This window comes from Cygnus olor, chromosome 3, assembly GCF_009769625.2.
Source record: "Cygnus olor isolate bCygOlo1 chromosome 3, bCygOlo1.pri.v2, whole genome shotgun sequence".
Lineage (NCBI taxonomy): Eukaryota > Metazoa > Chordata > Aves > Anseriformes > Anatidae > Cygnus > Cygnus olor.
Genome location: NC_049171.1, coordinates 86,761,879 through 86,788,204, shown reverse-complemented (window position 1 = coordinate 86,788,204; position 26,326 = coordinate 86,761,879). Strand labels below are relative to the sequence as shown.

Here is a 26,326-nt window from a genome sequence, read left to right as displayed (position 1 = left end):
GCCCTCCCCTCACCTCAGACAAAGCTGGTGGAGGAGGGCCCTGCTCTGGTTTCTTCTGATTGTTGGGGGCTCTCCCACAAGAAGCTCAGTAGGTGACTTTGGAACCTGGTGGCATCTGGGAGAAGATGTAGGGATGTATGAATAAATTGTCTTTTTTCAATCCAGCAATTAAAAATGAAAATGTTGTGGACAGGTTCTAGGTTTCATAGCCCGGTGAGAGGTGCCTGTGGTCTTCACGGCTCACAGAGGAGTTTGGGGCTTTGCAAATAGCTGCTGCAAAGACAAGCGTGAGGGGAAAAGAAGGTGCTTAGGACCAGATAAAGCGGAAATGTTTCGTGCTGCTGCACCCACAGCTCTACACCGCCACCTTGCATGCCTCAGGTGAGTGTTTGGACTGCAGGTTTCAAAATGCTTATGGCTTCTGCTGCATCCTGGTAGGAGGCTGGAAGTCCCAGGGAAAAGGTCAGAGAATAATTAAGCTCAGAGGAAAGGCATCTGCCCTATTAATTATGCTGAGCTATAGCTGCAGCCATACCTTGGTGTGTCCAGACCCCAGTTCAGTTTTTGCATTTCCTGTGATAGCTCACAGAAGTAGAGCAGTGCAAAGGTGGTATAAAATCTCCATTGTGGATTTACTGTAGGCTCTTATGTTCTGGTGACTGTTTCTGTGAGTCCCTTACCGTGAAGTGAAAGGATGTTTATGATTGGTGAGAAATGTGGATCGCATGTTGTGCACGTGTAATGTAACTGCAGGGAGAACAGAAGAGACAATCCTGATTCACGCTAGTGTCAGAGAAGGAAGCATCAGGCCTGTGGAGCTCTGTTAAATGGTGTGTTCCCCTCCTCAGTGAGCTAATAAAGGACAAAACCAAGCTGTGTCAGCTGTGATGTTAAATATTATGCGCTATCCTGTGTTATAGCTCACTGAGTGCTTTGGCTGTTTGCTCTGGTTTGGTGGGGTGGTAGAGCTGCTGTTGACAGTGTGCTAACAACCCCAACGAGCTGTAAATATTCGCTAGTGAGGCCACTGGTGCATCGTGCAGTGGTTCTGTACTCAGCCCCAGCTGTGTTTGCTGAACGCCCCTTTCACTGCCTCCTCAATGCACGGGCTTTCTGCCATCGAGCCGTCTTTGCCATGGATTGGGATAGTCTGTATATATACTTTGCATTAATACTTGAAGGAGTTCAGATGCCCAAATCTCAGTTTCTCTTCTTTGTGCCACTGTATGGGAAAGCCTGTAAATAAACTTGCAAGTGCTGACTCTTACCATCCAGCTGTTTTGTCTAACTAAGCAGACAGTGATTTTAGGAGGGGACAATTACATCTTAAAGCCGTTGCTGCTCTGAAGTGAATTTCCTTGGTCTTCACAAAACTAATGCTTCATAGCCCAGTCTAGTCTTCATAGGTCAGGTAAAATACAAAATCCAATCTTTAATAAAATTCAGGAAATTTAACTGTAACTTCCTGGCCCTGTTGGTGGAGCTCTGGTACGAGCCCTCTTTCTGGCTACTTCTCCAGAGCATGCAATCTCAAACAGAGATTGCACTGGCAATTTGAGAATATATGCTGTTCTCAAATGACAATGTGATGTCATCTAATGACACCATTTTACTAATTGTCTTCCTGAGAAGAAGCATTATGGGATAAGTGATCCATTTCTGATGAAAGAAAGAGACTTTAAATTTTCCTCTGTACTAATTCATCACTTTCCTTTTGTTCTGGGAAGCACATTTTTTCACCTCTCTGCAGGGAACCTCTTCAAGACAGATGCAGTAAAAATTCTATTGTGAGGAAGGACATCCAATCCTGTACAATACTGCCTTTTTGTTTTCTTTCTTTCAGTAAGTGAATGCATATTATCATCTAGTAAAAAGCCACCTTACAAGAATGAGTAAGAAAAATAAATAGGTACTGATTTCATATAAATTGGATTAATTTGCAGTAAGTGTTTGCTTTTAGGCTGTTCTATTTCTTTTCACACCTAGGGTGGAAAAGGGAATCAGTGTACCTATATATATATATATATATATATATACATACATATGTATCAAAAGGGAATCGGTGTAATCAATAACCTTATTCTGCAGTGCCTAGACACTTGATCTTGGTGTCCTCTTGACTCTATACTGTTCACTTGTTCTGTGAGTTGGCCTCATCTTGAGATGCTGTGGATGAAATCTCTGCTAGTTAAAATAAATCAGTTGGCTCTTACTTGCAAGGGAATACTATTTCTGTCCCATATCTCTAGGATAAAAAGGGATGACCTTTTCTGCCCCTGCTCCAAGTGACAGACATAAACACAGGTGAGAGGGAAGAAGAAGAGGGGGTGTTTCCCTCTGCTGTCCTCTGTTTCTCCTTCCCTGAACACCATGGGGAAGGATGCAGGTGTGATCCTGGCTGCTTGGGTCTGGCAGGAGCGAGTGTAGCCACTGGGGAAGATCATGTGTTGTGGTCAGTGCCTCAGCAGCTGATCCTACAGGCATGGTCGTGTTTCAAAACTGCTGTGACCATGAACATTGCAGCTGTGCCATTATGCAAGGCTGGGGGGATTTGACACTGGATTTGCCAGGGATAATGTTTGTGATGCCTCTTTCTGGAGGTAAGCAGAGGTGGTGGGGTTTACTTCGGCCACACGGCTTCTTAATCACAAGGTTTTACACAGTCAGGGTCAGCACTATACTGGTGGTGTAAGGAATGTGAGCTGAAGCCCTGAATTTTCATCACTGGAGGGGGTAGAGGAATTATCTCTCTGTGATATTTAGCAATTTCTGCAGCTGAATGTCATTATTGACTACAACATTTCAAATGAATAGCTCTACACAGATATTGCACTGCTGCAATGTGCATAATTGTGAACACTCCTCAATATCTTTCTTCCCGCCCCCCTCAGCCAAAGCACAAACACTCATTTCAGGGCTAAAGATATACTCTTCAATCACTTCTGACATTTCTTTGTTGCTGCCTAATGAAGGATGGTTTGATGGGCTATGTAGAAGGGTTATATAAGTGCTCGCAGAGGCTTCGTTGTAGGATCACAAGTGGGCAGCAGTTGCAAATGTTAGCATTTGGCTCTGGAGTTTCTTCAATCACAAGCCTGAATGCCTGCATGGTGCAGGGGACCGTGTCCCCTCCCCCCCCGTCTGGGTTTTCTGAGTCCCAGTGAAATGTCATGGTATAGAGGACTGAGGGGCTCAAACAGCAGCCGCGCTGCTGTACTTGCCTTGCTGACAAGTGGCCTCTGTGTGTCATTGTCTGGGAGGAGACAGCCCATGAGGGACATGCCAGCTGCACCTCTCAGCTTTTCCAAGCCTTTCCAAACACTCTTACAGACTGCTTCTTTCTTTAATTGCATTATTTGGTTTTTAAGCTTGTTGCTGAGCAAGTGTGGCTGGCCCACGCCTGGCTCTCAACTGGCCCACGCCTGGCCCTGTTGTTGTTGTGGGTCCGTTCTCCCATCCTCCATTTGCAGCCTGGGCCTACGCAGGGGTTTACACACCAACAGGGGTGAGCTGGCTGTCCTGAGGGGAGTCTGGAAAAGCTTGCCGTGCTGTGTTGTCCTCATTCTGGTGGATGAAAGCAGTCGGTTCAGAATGGGGGCTTCCCATGGGCAGCTGTAGGCTGGGTGGCAGGGTGCTTCTGCCTTGTGAAGGAGAGGTGGGTTGGCTCTGGGCAGTGAAATGGTACTACCAGGTAACAGAGGAGGAGGTAAACCTGCTGTTGCGGTTAAGTAGAGGAAACCATGTCAACACTGTTAATGACTGCAACTGTCCAGACTACAGCTAGTTTTCACTCTGCTTACTGTGCAAGACCCCATATTAAAATATACTATAAATCTGAACTTTTCATGGCAGAATTACTTCTGCTGTGTTCTGCTATTCGGAAAGTGATCAGATTGTTTGGGATTAGAGGCAACTGGGGCATGTTAGTTTCATTAAAATCTTTGGGATCTTAGAGCTGAGAGACCATAGGAATAAATGCTTTGCCTTGCCTTAACTCCCAGCGGCATGGCAGTAGCTCCCTACAACTTGATTGTAGGGAGATATGGGTCTCACCTCTGGAGGTAGAAATTAAAATTACTGAACTGGTCATTAGCCTGGGATGATTTTGTCTGAAATAACACTTGTGAATGCTTCTGTACTTGTGTACCTTTCAGTGAATGAAGCTGAGCGTTGTGTCATCAGGTAACATGGTGTCAATCCAGTACCAGGTAAAGCCCATTTCCTACTCCCTTTAAATCCACATATAGGCCGCATGCTGTCCCAAGAATTGCCTAGCTTTTCTTGGAGGAGTTAGTTTTGCTCATTTCAAGCAGCAGTTCCCTGTATTGTAAGAAGTGCTGCAAATCAACTTGGTTTCTCTCACCTTTCTGTATGAAGGGAGTTTGATATGAATCCATTTAAAATTTATCTGTGGTGTGTGGCAAGGCTTTCCCAGGTCACATCACCAAGACCTGCTTGCTCATTTTTACTGCCAAACATTATTCTTGACTTCAGGCTTCCTTTTACAAATATTGTGGTGAATGTGACCCACAGGCCCTACTGTTTGGGCAGCTTGCACTGACCTTGCACTGGACCCAGCAGATGTGCCTCCAGCCACACGTGGACCCTCCATGGTCATCTGGACTTTGCTCAAGCAGTGGCTCCTTGCAGCGGTCAGGCTGGCTGGTGCGCAGTGTCAAAGGCTACCAGAGGTTTTTGAATATCAGCAAGGGAGGGTGGCATTGCAGTGATCTCTGCGAGTCCTTCCACTTCTGTTCTACTAGGATACATACTACTGCATAATTGAATGCTGTGTGTTTGTTATCCCCAGAGGGCTTTTGTCACGTTCAGTGAACATTAAAGATGATTATTGGCATGGACAGCTGGTAGACAGTATTCAGAGTGTGTCCCTGATTTATTTATTTATTTTTGTATTGGCAATAGGATTATTATTTTCCATGTAGTAACTCTCTGATGTGTTGTTATTGCAGTACTATTTGGACATCCTTGAATCTTGATTTTATTCTCGTACTTCTTCTGCACATCAAGTAGTACCCCCCAGTGGGGGGCTGGTTTGAAGTCCTCGCTGAATTAGGCTGGAATTAGGCACTTCAGACCACATGGTATACACAGACCCATTTGACGCTACAGGCACCTTCACTTTGGTCTGCAGAAGTTCCTGAAGTGTTTGCAAAAGTCTTTCGCATTTGTTGATGCACTGAATAGGTTCAGACTTCGGTCTTTGGCAATTTGAGAAGTAGGCAGATGGACAGACGCAGCATTGCAAGAGAACCTGATCTGCTAGGCTGGCTTATAAATAGTGCTTAACTGTCCAGGTAGTTCAAAATACTGACATGGTAGCATTGCTCCTTTTTTCATTATTGCCCAGAGGTGAGAGCATTCACTGGGGCAGCAGAACAAAGCTCTAATACAGCCCTACCCTTGGGAAAGGATTTTTCTCTCCATCTCTTCTTCATACGAAAAGTGCCAACCATAGGACGCACTTGGATTGGTGCACCTTGTATCTGCCTTATCTTGTTAGTCCTCACAGCAAAGAATAAAGGATTTATAGGTGTGGAGAGAAACCCTGCAAAGGTGTGCAAGCCTAAGTAGTTCGAACTGGAGTAAAGTCATTGTCTTTGAGAGGTCAAAGGAGACTTGACCAGACTTGATCTCTGCTACCAGAAATGCTTTACATGAGTCATTAGATAAAAAGGCATAAATAGCACTGAGAACAGGGACTGGTATGCAGTATACTCTCCTACTTCCTCTAACTACATGCTCAGGTTATTTGTGTTGCCATTAGAAATGTCAAAGCTATGAAGAAATGCTGTTATGTATTTCAATGTGCTGACACCCAAAGGGATTTTCAGCTCGGCAAAAATGTCAGCAGGGAAAATGTGAGCCCAAAAGGTTTTCTTAGCATTAATGAACAAATTATAGCTTTATCATATTTTTTTTTTCCTCAATCAGTTGCAGCTATTTTTAAGTGTGGAAATTGAATGTAAGTAATTCCTGCTTAACTTTACTGCTTGAACTGTGTAGCCCAGGTAAAATGGTTGTGGCAGTAACAGGGATACTGGTAATCCGCCTGCAAGGTCAAGTTGTATGTACAAACCTTAATAACTGTAGTGATTGGGGTGTAATGGATATGTTGGTTATTATGAATAATATAGATAAGAAATAGTCAAGTAAGAGCTGATGAGATATTGATGCACATGTAAATACATTAATTGTGTAGCCAGTAAGTATTCACCTGCTTGAGCGTATTGCGGCTAATCAAAATAGGGAATGTTTGGAAATGAATATGTAGGGTAGTTAAGGCATATTTAAAAGGTGGCTCAAGTGTTTCAAGCTTTTTGCAGAGTGACTTTTATCGTGCTGAAGCATGTCATTTTTGCCAGAGTGCTTTAGTGATGCCAACAGGGCTGTGAGCACAGAAATGGATAACAAACAGCAAGGTTTGCTGGCTGCGTTCCTTGCATCTAGCAGTAAAAGAGAGCTAACGTATGTCTCAGATCCTTCTGGAACAAGCCAGCAAATGCTGATAGCATCCTTTGGAAATGGTAGGATTGCTTGTCCTACCACATTCAGTTACAAATTTCACAGTAGTATCCAGTGTTGAGTAAGAGATACAGAAGGAGCCTACATGCCAGAGCTTGTATGCCAAATGGAGGAAGGTCTGAACACATTTCTCTTCCAGGGTGACGAGAGATTCCTGACCATTTGGCTGCTAGCAATAGTCATGGGATCTCAGTTGTGCAGACTGGCACTGGAGCATTCAATAAAAAGCACATCTTTTAAGAGGACCCTAGTGGAAGCAGCGTAAGACCTGGGTCCTGTATACAGGCCCATGCTGCATGCCTGCTGTGACGCCTTCACACAAGGTGATGTGGCAGCACTAGGATGGGATGTCCTCTTTCATGGAGATAGGATATGTTTCCACCTTTGACGTACCACCTGCTTTTAGCATTAGAAAATGTAAAAACATAGTATTTCAAAACTGACAGCTTAGGAGCAGGTGGTCCTTTGCTTCATCCAGGGGCGTGGGACCTCCCTTCTCAGACCATCTCAGACTGAGAGCATTCAAAGCCGCAGTGTCCCAGGAGAGCATCCTTATCACCAGTGTATTGGTTGTGACAACAGCCCTCTTGCATCTGTCCTGATAAAACTCATCCACTGCAAAAGCAAATTGAATGTTTGGGGAATGTGATGTTGAGGGAGGGATAATTTGGCTCTAGGCCTTTGTATGCCATTTACACGATACTTCATTGTTACTGAGTGAAAATCATAGGGAACAGAGTGTAGGATTCCTTCATCTACCTTCAGCAGACCTAGGTCATGTCTTCCCTAGCTGATGCTCTCAAGCCCCTCAGCTCTTCGCTGCTCCCTGGCCAGTGGTATGGGCTTGGCAGGTGAAGCAGCCTTCTGTGGAGGCAGAAGCAGGGGCCAGCCTCATCCAGGCAAGTGTGGGACCGGAGACAAAGGGAGGAAATGCAGAACAGGAAAGCAGGATGGAGGCAAAGCGTTCTGCAAATTAATCTGCACACTTGAAAACCTGAAGTGCATCCTCTTAACTGCACTTGAGCAGTAACGGGTTCTGGATGTGTTTTTTTCTTTTTTTTCCTGTCTTCAGACACTTGCAGGTGCCTTGCATGTAGCTACAGGATGCTGTCACTTTAGGGCTGGAGGCTTAACAGGAGGAACTTCAGTGACAAATGTGCTAGTGCTGTTACTGGGCCTGGAGCACAGGTTGGTGCCTGCAAAGGCATCTGTCCCCTTTTCCCTTGAGTAACCCGCAAAACCAGATGTTCTGCTCTGCAGACATGCAGTCTCATGGTACTACCCTGTATCCACAAAGCACAGTAGCCTTAGGAATGGCAGGAGGGAGTTATGCGCAGTCCAGTCACAGCTTTTGCTGTGTTAGCTGTTTCTAGGTGTGTTTCAGCAGGTATGTATCCTTCAGCTGCTCCTCTGCTTCTCTCCCTCTTATCCCTCTGTTCTGTTCATGTTCTGGTTCATTTCAACTACTCTCTCATCTCCGTCTCACTGCTGTGTACATGTGCAATAGCATATGAACTAGCAGAGATTTTGGCTGGTATGCTGGTGGTGTGGGAAGGGGCGCAGACTCCTGGAAAAGGCCTTGTTGCTCTGCCACCCCCTTTGCCATTTTCCCATCTTTCTGCATCAAAGTCTGGATCCCACAGATCATTGGCATTGTTACAGTGCAGTGGGGCAAGTACTTTCCCTAGACATCCGTGAGTTAGTGGAAATGCATGTTAAATGCCAGCCTGGCATCGAGCCACATCCGATGGGGACGTGTGGCATGCCTCCCTGCAGGGACACCTGGGTGCGTGCAGCAGTGGCAAGGCCCAGTCCAGCAGTGCTGCTAAGGTAGGTTTTGGGTTAGGCCTAGAAGCTTTCAAGACTGCGTGGCAGCTTTGGCTAGCCCAGCCTGGCTTCATCCAGCTGGGACAGGGTTTGGCCCTAAATGGTTTCATCTGTTTCGGCAGTTACAGCATGTGCTTTTATCTGGAAGTCAACAGTTTACTTATTTGCTTTTAATTATTTATGGTAATGAAATAGCACCCATGTTTCAATTTTCCACAAAGACGAATATTCTTGTAGTTCAGATCTGTGGCCATGAAAGAAAACAGTTCCCAACTGTTGCTTATAATGTTTATTTGTTTTTAACTTCAAAACACAGGTGATTTTCTCAAAACAAATAGAGTAATGGAGGAAATGAAGGTGGGCTCTCTTTGCTTTTCCAAATGTGTTTCTTGGGAAAGTTACAAACTTGTGCAAAACAACTGCATTTTAGCATACCTGGATGGTGAAAGATTCCACAAGGTCATAAATATCAGTGAGCCTGGCAACAAATGGTTTTGTTCCCCTCCACTCCCCTTGCTTAGCATGCAAATGTCACTGAATAAACCCCCAAAATTTCCAGAGCTAATGCATAATAACTAACTGCGTACTCAGAGACTTCCATAAAAATGTGTAAAATGGGGAATTAGGACCATATACCTCCTCACTTCCATTTTGAAAAATAAACTTGATGGAATAATTGGATACTATAGTATCTGATAACCTTGCTGCTGATTTAATTCTACAATTTTGCTATTTAAATCACTTAGTTGATATATCTATTTTTTTAACCAATAGGCAGGTACAAAACCTTTCTTTAGAGCAGCAGCGAAGTGTTGGATTATATTTTGTAAATAGCTCTGATACTATACTTTGTCAATATTCTTGCAGGCTTAATGTTGTTGGTTTCATTGCCTGCACAGCATCTCCTGCTCCACCTTAATAGTCATGTAGAAAAACAATCAAGCTGGAGGCACATCAGGAAAATTAAAGCCAGCTTTTTGGCTTTAATGAATGGGCACACTACAGCCAGGCCCTGCTCACTGGGAAAGTCTGGAAAGATGGAAATAATTCTGCAAACAAACAAGGAAAAGTGTAAAGCCACTGTTGAGCCTACAGTGACTACAAAATGCTGAGATCTACAGCTCTTAGGACCTGCATAGACAAACATAGAGTCGGGCACAGGCGATTAGGGCCACACTCATGCGTGGATGATGGATCCATCTCTGTACCCCCAAGGAGCAAGCGTTTTTGTCTAAAATCTAGCAGTCACTGGAGCAGCAGCTCCACAGCTATCAGCATGGCCCTTCTCCTATGGCCAAGGGCTGTGCAGCACCACAGAGCTAAAGTGATCCTCTATGGCTGGGACTGTTGAAGAGTAAAAAATACATTTGGAAATGTAATCTCATAATTAATACCATTTGGATGGGAACATTAGTGAATTTTTGCTAGCTAATCCCTTGTCTTCATAAGTCAGCCTTCCTTTTCTTTTATGCATGTGAAAACGAAATGTTTCTGGCACTGGGTGCACTGCCTGCCCACATTGTAACGTGCTTTGTAGCATTTCGTACCTACACAGAAGGAAAATATCACTTTGTCATCTGATTTGGTTGAGTTGCATAATCGTCAGTGCTATAGCAAGAAACAGATGGATCGGGAGTTGGGAGATCACTTGAGCAGTGATCTGAAGAGGGTCTTCGTGAACACAAAGTGGGTAAGTGCGTTAAGTGGCCACCAAACTCACAGTCTATCACATTCAATGTCAGGGTTATTAGATGGCATATCATGAATACCAAAATACTCTTCCCTGTTTGCTGGAGGTGGAGTGTTGCTTGGACTTCCCACCCCAGAATCAGGGCTTGGTGCAGGGTGCATTTCTGCTGCATACTTCTCTTCTTTCTGAGAAGGCTCTTGTTTTTGCTTGAGGTTTTTGAAACGTTTGAGCTTCACAGGGTCCTTGACTTCCTTGGCACAATGAAACAAGATGAAAATGTCCCTCCGAAACTTGGAGCTCATTCCAAAGTAGATAATGGGATTGTAGAAACTGGCAGACTTAGCAAACAAACTGGCAAGGATGCTGGTAAGGTTGGGCACAGGGTGACCATAGGCAGACCATATAGAGATGACAGCATATGGTGACCATGCAATAATGAAGGCTGTGCAAATGACAATAGAAACCTAGAAGACAGATGAAAAATAGCCTTAAATCTATACTGGAAGACTGCATCAGGGAAGAAATACACTAGTAATAGTAGCTTGAAAACTCAACTGGAAGGGAAACATTCAGATTCTACTGAAGGTATAGCTCACAGGAGTGTACAGACAAGCAAAAGTTTTGATTTGATGGAGACAGGTAGGCCTAGAAGTTAGATATCTAATTTGGGCACGAGGTGTGCTTGAGCAATGCCTCATCTAATGGAATGAAAATAGCTACAACCCCCTGTATGTCCCTGTATGTTTATCTGGGCTCAGAAGACTTAGGATAGATTTAGGTCTAGGACAAGTAATTTGAAAGTTTCCTTGTTGCTTTTGAGCATACACAGAAGTTACATCTCTGCCGAAAGAAAAGGGAATATGCCAAACCAAACTTCAGTTTTTGTGCTGTATAACCTGCTCCAATTATATTTAAACTATTTTTCTCGTGTGATGTAGGACCAATATTAGCCAACTAAGGGAGCAGGAGTTTTAAACAATCCATATGTTCACTTCACTGAGTTCAGACTTTGTCACTAAAGATTACAGAGAAATTAAATGTGAGTGGTGGGTTTTGGTCTCTTCTGGTCTAGTTGAGACCAATTTTTGGATAGACAGCTTTCATTGAGATGAATCCTACCCAATATGAAACCCAGACTCACCCTGGTGACATCCCGCTCTGTTCTCCTCTGTCTGTCTGTGGGATCACTGAGTCCTGTTAATGCATGGCTTAGTTTGACAGTGTTGATAATCGACACATATGAGAAGACCATGACTGTCACAGGTAGGAAGAAGCAGCAGATAAAAATGGAGACAATGTAGGACTTGTAGATTGTAGAGAAGTTGGCTTTTGCCCAGTCTATTTCACATGTTCCGTACATGCGATCTGGAAAACAAAAGTAAGTTGGTTAGCGTTTTTAGAACATTTGTCTGGTTTTGTGTGATTAATATATCAATTTAGAAGCTGTATTTTTCTTCTTTGAGGCAGTAAAGAATGGAGTGATCTTTCTGATTTAATGAGCTGTGACAATCTCCTACATAAACAATTTTTCAAGACCAGCTAGACCATAACAAGTTTTAATGCATATTATCATTCTGTACCATATAGATTTCCATTGTTAAGTCCATAATGCACGAACTGTTGTTTTAAGATAGGAAATTGTGATGCTAATTGTGGATTAACATAGTAGGTTTGATATTCCTGTGTAGTCTGTTATTTGACAATGTTCTGTGTAGTAACTTTCTAAGATGAGCTCTATACCAGCATAACAAGCAATTGTAGGGACAATGTGCCACATGTAAGAATTCAATACTTACATAGCAAAGTAGGAAATAAAAGTATTGAGTTTTTTTTAAATAGAAGAAAAATGGTAATGAAAGTTTTACTGTAGTGAGAGATGAAAGCAAATTGATACAGCTGATAGAAATTATGGGAAGATGAAGCATATAAATACAGATGATATGCTGTTAATGGAAATGACAATTTGCAAACGTGTTCTTACATAAAACTTGAATTTTATGTCATTAAGGATTTTCTATATTTTGTGAATTGTTGATTTTTGCTTTAAGGGAAGAAAGCTATTTTGTGTGTGGTTTATTATTATTATTACTATTATTGTTATTATTCCTCCCCTGACAGCCATGGCAGTAAACCAAATTATAAATAATTGAAGCATAAACCAAAATTACGTAAGTCAAGTATTAACAAGTCCTGAAATACAGTACAGGTGAAGCTTGCATGATTTAGCAACAGATCTCTCCCTGGCATCCAGCGATAATTCTAAAGAAAAAAAATCCCTTAATTCCTCATGGGTGATAGAAGGTTTAGATAGGATGAATTAAAGGAGCAAAAGATTAAAACCACTTTCATGAGTCTCATCAAAAAGAGCTCAGTATTTTTAACATCAAGAGCTTTAGGTGTTGCTGTCTGGATGTGCTCAGTAATAGAATCTTCTTTGCCTTTTTTTCATCAGTAGATCCCAAGATATTATTCAAAAGATAACCATAGTATCTGGCTTAATTCTAAGTTTCTCATTTGTGAAAACTTCTGACTTCAAAAAAGAAAGCAGCTTCCAGATGACATGAAAAGAAAATCCTGCACTTCTTCTATGAGTCAGAATTCAGGGCTGTGTTTTTCCCCCTCTCAGCAGGGACACTGGCAAGTGGCATTTCCAAGTCAGTGGGGTCCTGGGGACCTCTGCAGCTGCTGTGAAGAAGTGGCAGATCAGAGGCTGTGATGTGTTACATGCTGTGGTCTGCTGGTACCCGTCCTGCTCCGCTGCCTGCTGCAGGACTTGCCCTTGCTGGGCTCCCACGTCTTCATGGGTGCCGTCTGTGGAAACGTGTTTGGAATCAGACCACGAATCTGACACTGCTGCGATTCTCAGCAGGGAGAAGCACTCACAGAAGCTGCTGTGAACGCTGGCGTTAGGAAGCTGAATCCAAATAACAAGCAGGATCCACAGGGGCACTTGGATACCCCGACAGAGCAAAGAAGTCCCTGGCTCCAAGTTAGGGCCAAAACCGGATGTCAGAAATCATTCTACAAATGAAGTGCTAGTAAGATTATTGGAATATGTAAACACAGCATGCCAGAAGATATACAGAAATGACAAATCTAACCTCCTCAAGTCTTAAGACATATCCAGAGTGCAGAAACAAGACATAAAATTAGAACAGTGATTCTGTCTCAAACAAAAGATCCACGGAGCCTAATGCACTGATAAAACAGTTTGCTTTGGGATTGTTGGATTTGATTCAACAATCATAGAAATAGCTGCTTTTCTCATGTGTCCTTCAAGGGTGCAGAGATACTTCAAAGGATATGTATATAATAAATAAACATTCACATGCTGCAGCTCTGGCTTTGGCCTTTTCCTGATATTCACCCTTGCCCTAAACCTCACCCTAGCAGTAGACCTTGGAGTCTACTGAGCCTTAGCCCCCAGTTATCGCCCCTGTGAGCAAGTTCTCAGGGGAAGAAATATCTTCTCCACCTACACTGTCATTCTGCAAAGTCTTTTCAGCCACACTGGAGATCTAGGCTTTCTGATTTTTATTAGTTTCCTTATGGTACCTTGTGTTTTCTCCCTATTTTTCCATCTCTGAGCGTCATGCTTATGTTTTCATAGACCTATAAAACACAGCTCTATATTCTGTTTTCCAATTGGTAATCACCATTTCAAATGCACCAAGTTTTTCCTGTATGACTTTAGATTCCTTAGCTCTGAATTCTCTCTGACATATTATTGCCCAGAAGCTCAGCACACCAAAACCCTTCTGCATGTTCCCACAGTGAAGCTTTGTTCTCACTGCAAGATGAAACGTCATCCAAACTAATACTGTATCCTCAGCAACTTTGTAATTTCACTTTTGCCCCTTGATTCTCGGCTACTATTTTATGAATATGTTGAATGTTGCAGATCAAAGAGCAGATGTCTACAGGATGTCCATACCCTTGGACAATTTCAGTCATACAATTTTAGTTGTTAGGACTTCTGTATTATTATTATTTGTTCCTAGAAATTTATTTTGATTTGTTTAGAGACTTGAGACAATTTGTCCACCTTTTCTGGTGTGAGGAAAATTAGCCATTGAATTACCTCAGTGTTCACTAATGAATTTTTCCCCCTAGTCCCCCTTCTTTTTTTGCTAGAGCCTTATCTTGCATCCTAATCACTTTTTGGACTGACAGACTTTCTGGCATCTTTATCATCTTCTGCTATGTTAGTTTTCGTAATTTCAAACTGTTTCACCAGATCTTTCTGGCTTGTCTTACTATAGTTTCAAGTTCAACTTGCTGGAACTTGTGTTCTTTTCTAGCTCCCTAATCTTGACAATTTTTGAAGGATGCCTTTTGATAGTTTCCTTTATCTCATTGCTTAACCATGCCAAATATTTCTGGCCCTATTTTCTTTTTCCATAGGTAATACACTTTTGTGATATCTGCAAAAAAAATCTCTTTAGAGCTGATACCAAAGTAGGCAACGCTGTGCATGTACATCATGCATGATAAATGATTTTCTCAGTTCCACTGATAATCAGTCTGGCTTATCACAAACAGCAAGAAAAAAAGGTAAGCATCTTTGTTTAGTTAAGTGGAGAGATGCCGAATATGTACAACTGAAAGATACCTGTTACCTGTATAACTGCCCCAGCCAAGCAATGGAGCTGCTGACCAGAAGAAAGCTGCTATCCAGATGAGAACCAGAGCCACCGTCATACTGCTGTTGCTGATACAGTGACCTGTAATGGCATGGTTTAGTCAGAAAATAAAACTTGGAAAGGCAACTTTACCTCTGAAATCTAAAGACACTATTAGAACAACAAATAATAAGGGAAACACAGCTATTGTTAAGAAAAGTTAAGTCAAAAATAGGTATTTATAAGAAAAGCTGAAATATGAAAACTTGTCTGGATTGTGTTCAAGACCACTTGTAGAGCAGTGGAACTGAACAGCTTTTTAGCAGAAGACAGTGTTTGTTGAGCACTGCAGAATTAGCAAATGCTGTGTCAGTTTTGTTTTGCGATTTTGTAAAAAGCACAAAACAATTCTATGTCGTTTGATACGAAACAAACAATAAGTAAAGTCCTAGGATTTTCTTACTCATTTCAAAGTTTTTGCTGTTAAAAAAGGACAAGAAATATTACCCTGTCAAACTATATTAGTCATTCAGTACAAATGATTTAATCAGTCCCACTGTTGCCATACATTGTGGTAATTTCTTTGTCTACACAGAAAATATTTATGTGGCCACTAATCTCTGTTCTTCAAAATTTATGTAAAGTTATACTGAGTACTTGGTCAGATTTCCTCAGGAGGCAAACAAATTATGCACAGATGAACATGTGATACGGCTTTACAAAAGAGAAACACTTTAAATATGACTTCCTAATTTGCAGTGAATATAAGCTATAGAATACAGCAAAGAGAAATTCTAACAGGTTGTTTTGAAAATGAACTTCAACAAATCTAAAACTTCAGCAAACTGCAGAAGAACTTCCTGTGGAAAAAAAGACCTCCCTGTAGAAGCTCTTTTCACAGCTAATAATGCTCATGCTATTAGAAAAACAAACATATATGATGCATCCAGTGTATTTGTACGTTTTATATGGAGATACTAGTAAATTCCTGCTTGAAAGATGGCACAAGCCAGTCATAATGAGAGCATGAAAACTTAAAATACATTATGTATGCATGGTGAAAGGAAGACTGGGGAGAATTTATAGAGTATGTAGGCATAAAGAGGAACGACAAAGTAAGGCTCCCAGTGGAGGTCAAAGTTTTCAGCAGACAGAAGATCCAAGATGAATGGCAAGGAAAGGTTTCTCCTGATCCTGTGAAAGAGAGTGTCTGGGGAGAGAGTGGTGACATAAAGAATCACAAAGGAAAAACGGTAGAGGGTGGCATGTTTATAGAGGCTTTCTGATGGGGTTTTCACCTCACGTGTAAAGGATTTCAGACTAGATTTGAATAGTGGAGCACTCTTATGCCTTTAGAGAGGCATTTATACCAAAGGTTAAAAAAAAAAGACATTTAAAAGCAAACAAACAACAACATCAAAAACAGAGCACTTGGTGAAAGGTCTCTAGCACTGCAAACAGTAATGAAGAGTAGTTGTTTGAGATATTCAGGTTGCAGATACCAGGACATTGAAGGAGGAGGAATTGTGGGTGAGAGGCTGTGTCTATGATGCCTCACAGACCTGGGAGATAGGCAGGAGATAGGGCAGAGATGGGTTATGGTCAGTTCTGGGAACTGTGCCAGTAATTCTCATCTCCTGTGGTACGAAACTGTCCACTGAGGGGAGGTGGGAAAAGCACATGGGGATGCCAGGCTGCACAGAGCTGTGAACGCTGGAGGCACAATGTGCAGGCTGGGTGATCCCAGTGCCATCTAAGCAGTCCACAGTGCCTGTGCTTTCTGAACCAGGGATCTTAGCGAGGCTGGAAGCGCTCCTAAATATCATCTCACAGAAGATGAAAATTTGTTGGTTACAGTGATTCTGGGCAAAGATGTATGAATCACTTAAGAGCTATTTAAGTTGTACTCTAAGAAACAGAGAATCAGCAGGTCTTGTCTTTTGCACAAAAGTGAATTTCACCCATGGTAACCAAAGTGTACTGTCAGTAATTTGGCCTTTTTAGGGGTTAACTCTTGAAGGCTTCTGTGCAAACATGTTTCTAACATACCTAACTACATTAGGCTATGGTTTCCAGTGCATCTAATTTATATTTAATAAATTGTGTAACTGAAAGGAGTACAGATTTACAACAAATTCAATGAAAGCAGAACTGGATCTGCCTTTATTCCTTACCTCTCTCAGGATGGCAGCCTTTTATGTAGCGAGTGACACTGATCACTGTAAGGGTATTAATGCTAGCCAGGCCAAAGAGAAGTGTCAGGAAGCCATCAACCTGAAAAACAAAGCAGCACAGGGTGCTCTCTTACTGCAGTGCCGGAGGGGAAAAGAACCACAGGGATTGCTCTTGTCACTTTCATGTTAATGTTCTCGAAAATTTTTCCAGCAACCCAACTAGCAGGGAAATATAAAATGTCAGGAGCAGTCATCTTCTATAGGATCAGTGAACAAGTAAATGTTCAAAAATTAGAAAAGTGCTCTGTCATGTACATCAAATAAATAAGAAAACACACCCTCACATCTAAGCTTCCCTAGAATGACTTGCCAAATGAAGGAGAAAAAAGATTGAACTCAAGTGAAGAAAAACCCTGAATGTGCAAAAAGGGACTAGATGCGGCCAACCCATTGAGGCAGAGCAAGAACACAAACTGACTCCACGAATTTTAGGCCAAAGAGGGAAGAACAGAGGAGGTAATGGGTTCGGCTGAGCAAGAAGTCTTGCAAAACATTAAATAAAAACATCTGACGCTAAATCATCCAAATGGATTGGGTGTCGGTGCTGGTGTTACTGACTGCATGCTATTTACCAAGGCTGATCCTCACCTCGAGCTCCCACTGATGTCAGGTCTCAGCCGCACGTGTGCAGGACGGGAACAACTCCACTGGTGTCAACTGCGAGTATAGGAATGGAGCTGCTGCTGGCTGCGGTGAAGGTGGATGCAGCCATCTGCTAGGGAATGCTATCTGACTGGGAAGTGATCCAGGCAAAATACAGAAGGCAGTCTTTTTTTTTGTTGTTGTTGAAAGCTTGCGGTGATGTATGAAACCGGGCAGAGCAGAGGAGCTCTTGGAGGTGTCAGTTTTACACCGAGGAAGGCAGGAACACTGAGCAAGTGTCGCTGGACTCCGACTTGGCATTTGAGTTGTAAAATTATCGGAGGGAAGGCACGTCATTATTCTAAGGGAACAAACTCCGTCTTTGTGTGAATGGGCACAACTCCCATGGAATTCAATTTATCCCAGAATCTGGGGCTTTAATCCAGGCTCAAAGCTGAGACCATGGCAGATTGTATAAATTAAATTGGGTGAAGGGTTAGGATAGGAAAGGGCTGCTTCATCGTTTCTTTCACTGGTGTTTTTTCTTGCCACCGACACCCTTATGCTGACTCTAGGTACTTTTTAAGGCCAATGTTTCCAGACCTATTTTAAATGCACACAAGACTTGCTACTGCAACAAGCTAAATCCATCTATGCTGTACTTACAATCAACTCATACTTGGTGTATAAATGCAAACAAGGTTCACATCAGAAAACAGATGTCCTCAGCTACTTACTACAGGCTGCACTTGGCTGAATTTTACCCACTGTGTATTGTAGAGATGAGTGGAATACCTGGATACGAAAATGTGCTCTGCATTTCATCAGCCTTTTTGATGCAAACAGCTGTGACTTCTCCATGTGCTCTAACAACGCTTCATAAAAGCAGAAAACAGCATGGCTGAGGGCTACTGAGAAACCACACTTAAACGTAAGCTTAACCAAGTGCTCTAGTTATTAGATTAGAAAGGAAGTAGTATTTCAGCAATGATGCAAAGAAACACTTTGAAATTAAGTCTGAAGAGCTATGAGACTTAACACACCAGTAGTAGGACAAACTTCTTAGTATGTATCCATTAGCCCTTCTATGCTGAAACCGGCTGATTTTTTTCTGAGATACATCACGGTATGTTTTGCTACCTGCAGGCATGATCACAACTCTTCCATTCCCCCATTCCCTGATGTCAGAGCTTTGAGGACTCAATTACATTGAGTCCTCAGTTGGAATAGCCCTTGGGCACGTTTACAAGGGAGGAAAGTGGGTCTAGAAATATACTCTTCCCCTTTACCATTTCAGATGAAGCTCCATCACCACAAGAAAGAACAAGCCAAAATATTTTCTAGCTATTTCACAGCAGCATTTCGGCGCATCAGAATACTGTTGCTTCTGTTAGTGTGGGGCTACAATCAGAGATTTGAGCAGGGCCACACAGTCACTCTGTCTAAACCAGAAGCAGCATCCCACAGGCGGCTGTGCTGCGCAACTGGGGAACAGCCAACAAGGTAAAAGGGCAAGGAGGAGAGGGAACTCGGGGGATGACAAGAGAGCTGGGATGAAATGAATAAAGGAGGTAAATGAGATGGCTCTCAAGCTGCAGAGCAGCCCGTGCAGAGGCCGTGGCATCTGGAAGCTTGAAATAAGAGAGATCAATGCAGGAGGGTTAGGGCTGCTTTGGGAGCAGGATCCTCAAACCAGTGTCATCCCTGCCAAACTTCTCTAAAGCTACAAGGGATGAGCAAGCTCTTGAGACAGCAAGCATATACAACTGGATATGGAAGAAAGACCTCTGCTCCTAAACAGACAACACGGACTGCAGGTAGCAAGCAGAGTGACTACCCAAAGTAGTTAGCAACAGAAAAGCTACTTTAGCATAGTCCTGATTTTTACAGCCACAGATTTTACTACCTCTAAGTAACAAAAAAAATAAGGTATTTGCAACTTTCTGCTAGCTTAAAGATGCACAGCCAAGGAAACACTTGACTTACCATTTCCTTAGAAATGGTTATACTTACTCAGAAAGAGCAATGGTTTTCTCCTTCCCAGGTTCTGTTTTTCCTTTTCATTTATTCTACCCCCAGCTAGCTCCGTCCTGCATAGTCACATTTCCTCCATTTTTGTGTAATGCAATTTTGTCCTTCTTATTATGATTGAATATCAACAGTGTTGATAGGTAACAATGAATTCCAATAGAAGCACAAAATTATAGTAATATAATTTTATATATTTATATATATTTATATATATTTATATATATATATTTATATATATTTATATATAGTAATATAGACCATATAGTAATTTTGACCCACCACTTTTCCTTTTTACCTGTTAAGAAATAGGAGTAAATTAGCAGTTTTAAAAGGTTTTCTCTCAGTGCCATACCAACATTGCTCCTTTGGCTGTGTAGATATTCACAGAACTTGCTCATTATCTTTATGTTGCCTGGAAACTAAGGCACAACTGAAGAAAAGGCTATGCTTTTTTTCTGCTTTGTATTTATTTTAAATCTCACTAATGTTCTTGGTATACTATTTACAAGCCACAAGACATAAAGCTCCTACTGCATGCAAATTTGTTTCTTAAGTTTTCCTTCGCCGCAGGGAGAGACAGAAATCCCCAGTGTACCATCAAATTTTTAGCTATGAGCACCCGAGTTTTACTACCTTTATTACTTATGTATCCCTAATGAATTCATAAGGGTTGTCTTCATTCACAGGAGACAAAGTAAAATATAGCCTATTATTGGATTAATCAAGGTTTAATGGCACAAAAGCAGATTGCCAAAGTAGCTATTACATTTCAGTTAGGCTGAAACATTGATCTCAGCAGCCAGGATGGCTGCATCACTCCCTCCTCTGGCCAGCTGGTGAATCTATTGCAATTCCCTGAAGTGCATTTGCTTCCCTTCAAAACCATAGTGCCTCTTCTATTAAATATGAGATAATGAATAAGTAAAGAAAAAAAAGAACTTTTAACAGAGATTATTTTTCCACTGCCTATATTAAAGTTCATCACAATATAATTTCTCAGAATAATTTTATAAGTACAAATCTGATTATTCCCTTATCATAATGTAAATAGGTATTGGCAATAAACCTCCCTTTTGTCAAAAGACAAAAAATAAATAAATAAAAAAATCCACCTAATCAATTTTTAAGAAATACATTCATAAAAAACAAACAAAAACAGTGAGTTCTCTTAGAACAGAGAATGTTTTAAAGTTTAACAAGTTCTCAGGGTTTTCAGTGTGAGAAAATATTCCACTCACATCTAATTATTCTCAACATTATTCTCCCATCCCTCCAATACATCAATAATATGCCACTGAACTATTTTGCCTTATAGTAAATCTTCTGTCAAATGGAAGAACTACCAAAGTTTGTGATCAAAAGCAGTCTTCACAGTAGATGGCTTAAAACTCCCAATGCATAGTGTTCCTAAAGTGCTCAAACGACTTCGGTAAAATTTAGTGTAATACATGAAGTAAAAAAGATTTATAATCTACCACAGTCTCAACAGTGTCTTCCGCTCACACCACATTGCTGTGCTATTGTTGCATTCTGCCTTTCAAAATGTCTCAGCAGGCTTCAAAGGTAGCCCTGTTCAGAGGTGATTGCATTAATCCAAGCCATTAGAGGTCTCTGACACCAACAACATGTAATTTTCTAATAGGAGATGAGAACTGATACCCAACAGGATTATATAGTTTAAACCATTAAGTGAGAACATCAGATGTTCGTTATTTTGTGTTCACCAAGTAATTAAACCTTTCTGTTTACTGCATATATATTAAAGATAGGAAAAAATATGAATGCAATATTTAGGCTATACAATTACATGTAAAGATATAATTTTATTAACTACACTAGATAGTTAAATGTACAGTTGGTGCAAGCTATTAATATATAAAGTATTAATATATGCAGATCAGGTTTTGCCTTTGATAATATCAGGGAATTCAGAATAAGTCTACTTGCTTGTAGTTATTTTAGATTTATATACTGGCTTAATGAGATTCAACTTATACTTACTTTTGGGAGGCTTTGAGTTATTACGGTTGTAGCCCTCTCAAGTCACAGTTTATACTCATGGTAGTATGCCTGTACAAATGTGTATGGTTATGAAGGTAACAGCTATACCAAGAGCACGTAATTTAACAAAGACAAGTTTCTTTCAGAATTTCTTTACAGAACCTCATTAGATTATAATCTTACTGTAAGTGCCACATCTGCACATGCCTGTGAGCACCTTCTTTCCGGTTCTGGGTTGATGCTGTGGGACCATGACAGGTTTCATGCCTTTCCCATCCATCTATAAAGAATGAATGGGGAGGAAGAGACAAAGCAAGTATCTCATACCACCTTGATCCAGATATGGTGGAAAGATTCCCATCTTCAGTTTAAATGCTGCATTACTATTATCTTTCTGTGGCTTACTGTACAGGGAAGTTAAGAAGCACTAGATAAGAAACTCTAGCATTGACCTCTGGGAACATCCATGCTATGCTGTGTAAAACTCTTTTCAGTGGGCCTGAGCCAAAACTCCTCTCCACTTTGGTGATGTTAAGTCAAAGGCTGCTTGTTTATTGTTAGCAGCACCATTACTATAAACAAACAAATACACAGACAGATAAAAGAAAACAGCCTCATGAGTAACCTGTCTTATCTTTACATTTCCATGGAAAGCAATGCTTGACTTTATGACCTATGGTGATCCTACCCCAATAACTGAGATCATTTAACGTCAGGTTAAGTCACAGTTTAATTTTCAAAGTGAAGAAATACCAGCTTTGCCTTTTCAAAAGGTCACGGTGAATGTTCATGTACGCTTACACATCTCTCAAGGGAAGAAGAGGTCTCACAGACTGTTCACAGGCCCTGCCAGGACAGCCCAAAGATTACAAGTGACCATCCAAGTTCTCCAAAGTTTTCCCCATGCTGTTTCCCAGCTAAAAGGAATCTGCTTAAGTAGCCACCACCAGGTTAATACAAGGTCACCTCTGATTGCTGGCTGAATGCCTACCAGTGAAGTTATTCTTCTGCTCATAAATGTCCTATGCAAGAGGCAGGGCAGGCTAGCAGTGGTGCCAATTCAGCCATAAGTGGTTGAGACAAGAACATGCTATGTCCCTGACAGTCTGAAAAAGCAGGACAGCTAGTTAGAGCTCTCCTCTTACATTGACACTCATGGGTCCTCTGGATCCTAAACTGAAATAACCAGAGAAAAAGAAGATATCTGAATTATCCCAAGAAAATGTTTTTAATCCTAAAATGGTAGAGGCTGTAAAGATCTTCAAATCATGACTGTTTATGATAAGCTGGACCCGACAGCTCCTACCAGGAAGGTCTCACAAATTGCCAAGGAGTCCTAGTAGCCCAGGGACAACCTGGAAGTAAGTGCAAAAGATATTATTGTTCTCAGGAGTTATATGAAAAGCCAACAGGTGCAACATCATCCTATCCTGCACGTACAGTGATGTGAAAATATTGGATGCCATATCATACAAAGCCCACTGCAAACAAGTCCTCTTGTCATTGATCCAGTCAGCATAGGGTCAGACACAGGACCTGAGCAGGAATTGTTTTCTACACGTTAGTGGTTTATTGACTTTATCTACCTAGAGTATTGCATTCAGCTATGGGAGCCCCAGCACAGGAAGGATATCGACCTGTTGGAGCGAGTCCAGAGGAGGGCCATCAGGAGGATTGGAGGGCTGGAGCACCTCTCCTATGAGGACAGGCGGAGGCAGTTGGGGTTGGTCAGCCTGAAGAAGAGAACGCTTCGGTGAGGCCTTACAGCAGTCTTCCACTGCCTACAGGGGGCCTACAGGAAAGCTGGGGAGGGACTCTTTGTCAGGGAGTGCAGTGATAGGACAAGGGGAAATGTCTTTAACTTAAATGAGGGTAGATTTAGATTGGATATAAGGAACAAATTCTTCACTCAGAGGGTGGTGAGGCACTGGCACAGGTTGTCCAGAGAAGCTGTGGATGCCCCATCCCTGGAGGTGTTCAAGGCCAGGTTGGATGGGACTTTGGGCAACCTGGTCTAGTAGGAGCTGTCCCTGTCCATAGGGTTAGGTTGGATATTAGGAAAAATTTCTTCACTAAAAGGGTTATGAAGCACTGGAACAGGCTGCTCAGGGAGGTAGCTGAGTCACCGTCCCTGAAGGTATTTAAAAGATATACAGATGGGGTGCTTAGGGGCATGGTTTAGTGGCAGACTTGGCAGTGGTAGGTTAATGGGTGGACTGGATGATCTTAGAAATCTGTTCCAACCTAAGTGATTCAATGATTCTATAATCTTTATGGTCGCTTGGAACCCAAACCATTCTGTGATTCTATGATTCTAACATATACTTATGAAATAGAAGATTAGTAAATATGAGGTAAGATTATTTAAGACACAGAAAATGTCAGAGTGCTTTTTGAGTTTCACATTAAATTTTGCTTAAAAGTCAGTGAGAAGATAGAGCACATGAGGAGGAGAGAAGAAAATGAATTGTTCAGTCCTGTGGTGAGATCTTGAATGATGAAGATTAGTGATGGGCAGCAGTTTTGGAAAGACAACATTTAGTCTTTCAGAAACACACATCAGCACTGAAGAATGATGAAAACTACTAATTTCCACATAAGGAAGTGGAAAAAAGGAAAGGATGTTTCAAAGCCCTCCAAGAGGAAAGACTGGTTCAGGAATAAGAATTTGGGCTTTGGAAATTCCCACTTCTATATGATCGTTGTCCAGTGAGTCCCCTTTCCAGGCAGCACTGTGATTTGATGCAGTACTTAGGTGACACAGGACGGGCTGCGTCTGTCTTGTTAAACAATGAAACCGATAGTTTGAGTAGTCACAATTTTTCAAGCACCAAATATATATCTTCCTTAATTTGTCACAATTGGCTGCAGAAATAATCATTTACAGAAAAATGAGAGAGATTACATCACTAATGAAAACTGGCATAACTTCCCTGCAGTCACACTAGTTACACTGAAATGATCCTCTATGTTGCTAATGATTCTGTTTGTGCAAAGGCACAGTTTTTTCCCCCTTCCCTGCAGACGAAGCATTTTTCTCATTAAAATTTAGCTCACAGATGTCTATGTGAGCTGCTTTTATCTTATTGATGACAATGTATACACTCTTCAGATTATATCAAGGCAGACCAGGAATAAATAAGTAGGGAAGACTACTATCTCTGCCTGCCCCCCTCTCGCCCCCCTCCAGTATTCAAACCTGTTATGCAAGGAAAAAATGATCATGAGGTAATATTCTTGTACTCATAATATTTCAAATATAAAGATTGTTCAGAAAAACATATCTGGGTGAGGAAGAGGCTTTACATAGCACAGTACAGGCAAAGTAAAGGGCACCAATTTTTGAATTTGCTTTATAAATCAGTCTCTACATCCCACCTTTCAGAGTGAATCAGTGTGTTAGGGTGAGCCGAATACAGAGCTAATGTTACACAGCTTTTCTTCAGCACCTTTAACACCTGTTTTATCTCTTAATGCTCTTAGTGCCAGTTCCATGATTTGACTTTGGGTTATTTTCATCTCACTGAAATGTCAGGAATGATAAGCTATATATAAATAAAATCCCACCAATATCACACCACAGCACTATGCTAAGATATTAAATAACTATTTTTCACTCCATTTTTATGTTTGTTTTAATTTCTTTTACATCTTATAGGTAGATAGCTGATCGCTTATCAACTAAGCAGACATTAGGCCACATGCCTGTGCCATTATGATTTGAGAAAAAAATCTGTTTTCTTCTGTCCCAGCTTCAGTCCTAGAGCTCTTGGATGCTGGGATACAACAATCTTGCAAGATTTTTACACCAAGCAAATCTGTGCTTGCTCAGTCTTTGGTTGGGAAACCTCTGCCAAATCTAGTCTGCTCCAGAAAGCCGTGCACTCCTGATCCTGAAAGATGAAGGCACTCCTGTAGCATGCGTTCTGGCTCCACTGCACACAAACAGCAGTGAACTCAAGGAACTGAAGACAGTTCCCTAATGTTTTCTTCAGTAATCTCTCAAGTACCAGGAGATGAAAGGAAGCCTGCGAGCTTTCATTTTGGTCCTTTCCATCTGCCATTGCCTTTACCACCTGGTCATGCTGACTGCTGAGCTACCACTGGACATTCATCCCATCCAGAAGGTGGAGGAATACCACACCACATGCAGTAATATGTTAACACTGTCTTGACTTTTACAGATATGCAAAAATCACAAACTGAGTCAACAGTCAATAATCTAGCTAAGTCAATAGATTGGTTGGTTATACTGGTTATATTAAATGGACAGAAATCTAAGCACTTCGAATCAGCTCTGTTTACAAAAGAACATAAATGTCTTCAGGGTTTTTGATTTATCAGATTATTTGCAGCATATGTTGTTAAAAAAAAAAATTAATCTTCTGTTTTCCCCTCAGAAAAGATTTAGTAACATTTTACAATCATTGTATAGGAAAAAAAGATAAATGCATGTTCTGAGAAAGCAAATGCCATCAATAAAATATAAAATAATTTATTCAAGATTGTAAGTCCTTCCTTTAAAACTTCAGAAAAGAGCCCATATATTTTCATGTTATTGATCTCAGAATTTCCTGTTTCAATTTTCCTTTCAGCGTTTAAGAACCCCACCTCCAATGTTTACAAAAGATGATCATTATTCCTTCTCAGAAATGTCAGATTAGACCTTTAAGCATTTAATCACACCAAAAATGCTGGCCTTAAGTGTCAGCAAGAGGCAGTGACTGGAAGCTGAGAGTATGGAAGGTGATAAGCAGCACATGCTCAGTTTTGCAGGGCTGCATGTCTGGTTGCTT

General features: G+C 41.4%; 1 protein-coding gene and 1 long non-coding RNA gene across 2 annotated transcripts in view; one reads left to right on the top strand and one right to left on the bottom strand.

Annotated features, from left to right (window-relative positions):
- Nucleotides 1–25,924, top strand: LOC121068369. Its single transcript, XR_005818835.1, has 3 exons — nucleotides 1–88; nucleotides 194–381; nucleotides 25,283–25,924. It is a non-coding gene; the product is annotated as an uncharacterized LOC121068369 (long non-coding RNA).
- Nucleotides 8,539–26,326, bottom strand: part of LOC121068368 (opsin-5-like) — a 32,255-nt gene continuing 14,467 nt past the window's right edge. The window contains exons 3-6 of the mRNA XM_040553490.1: nucleotides 16,857–16,956; nucleotides 14,680–14,784; nucleotides 11,202–11,425; nucleotides 8,539–10,524 (exon numbers count right to left, since the gene is read on the bottom strand). Of these exons, the coding sequence (XP_040409424.1) occupies nucleotides 10,087–10,524; nucleotides 11,202–11,425; nucleotides 14,680–14,784; nucleotides 16,857–16,956 (867 nt within the window). The 3' untranslated portion in view covers nucleotides 8,539–10,086. The remainder of the gene's footprint in view (nucleotides 10,525–11,201; nucleotides 11,426–14,679; nucleotides 14,785–16,856; nucleotides 16,957–26,326) is intronic.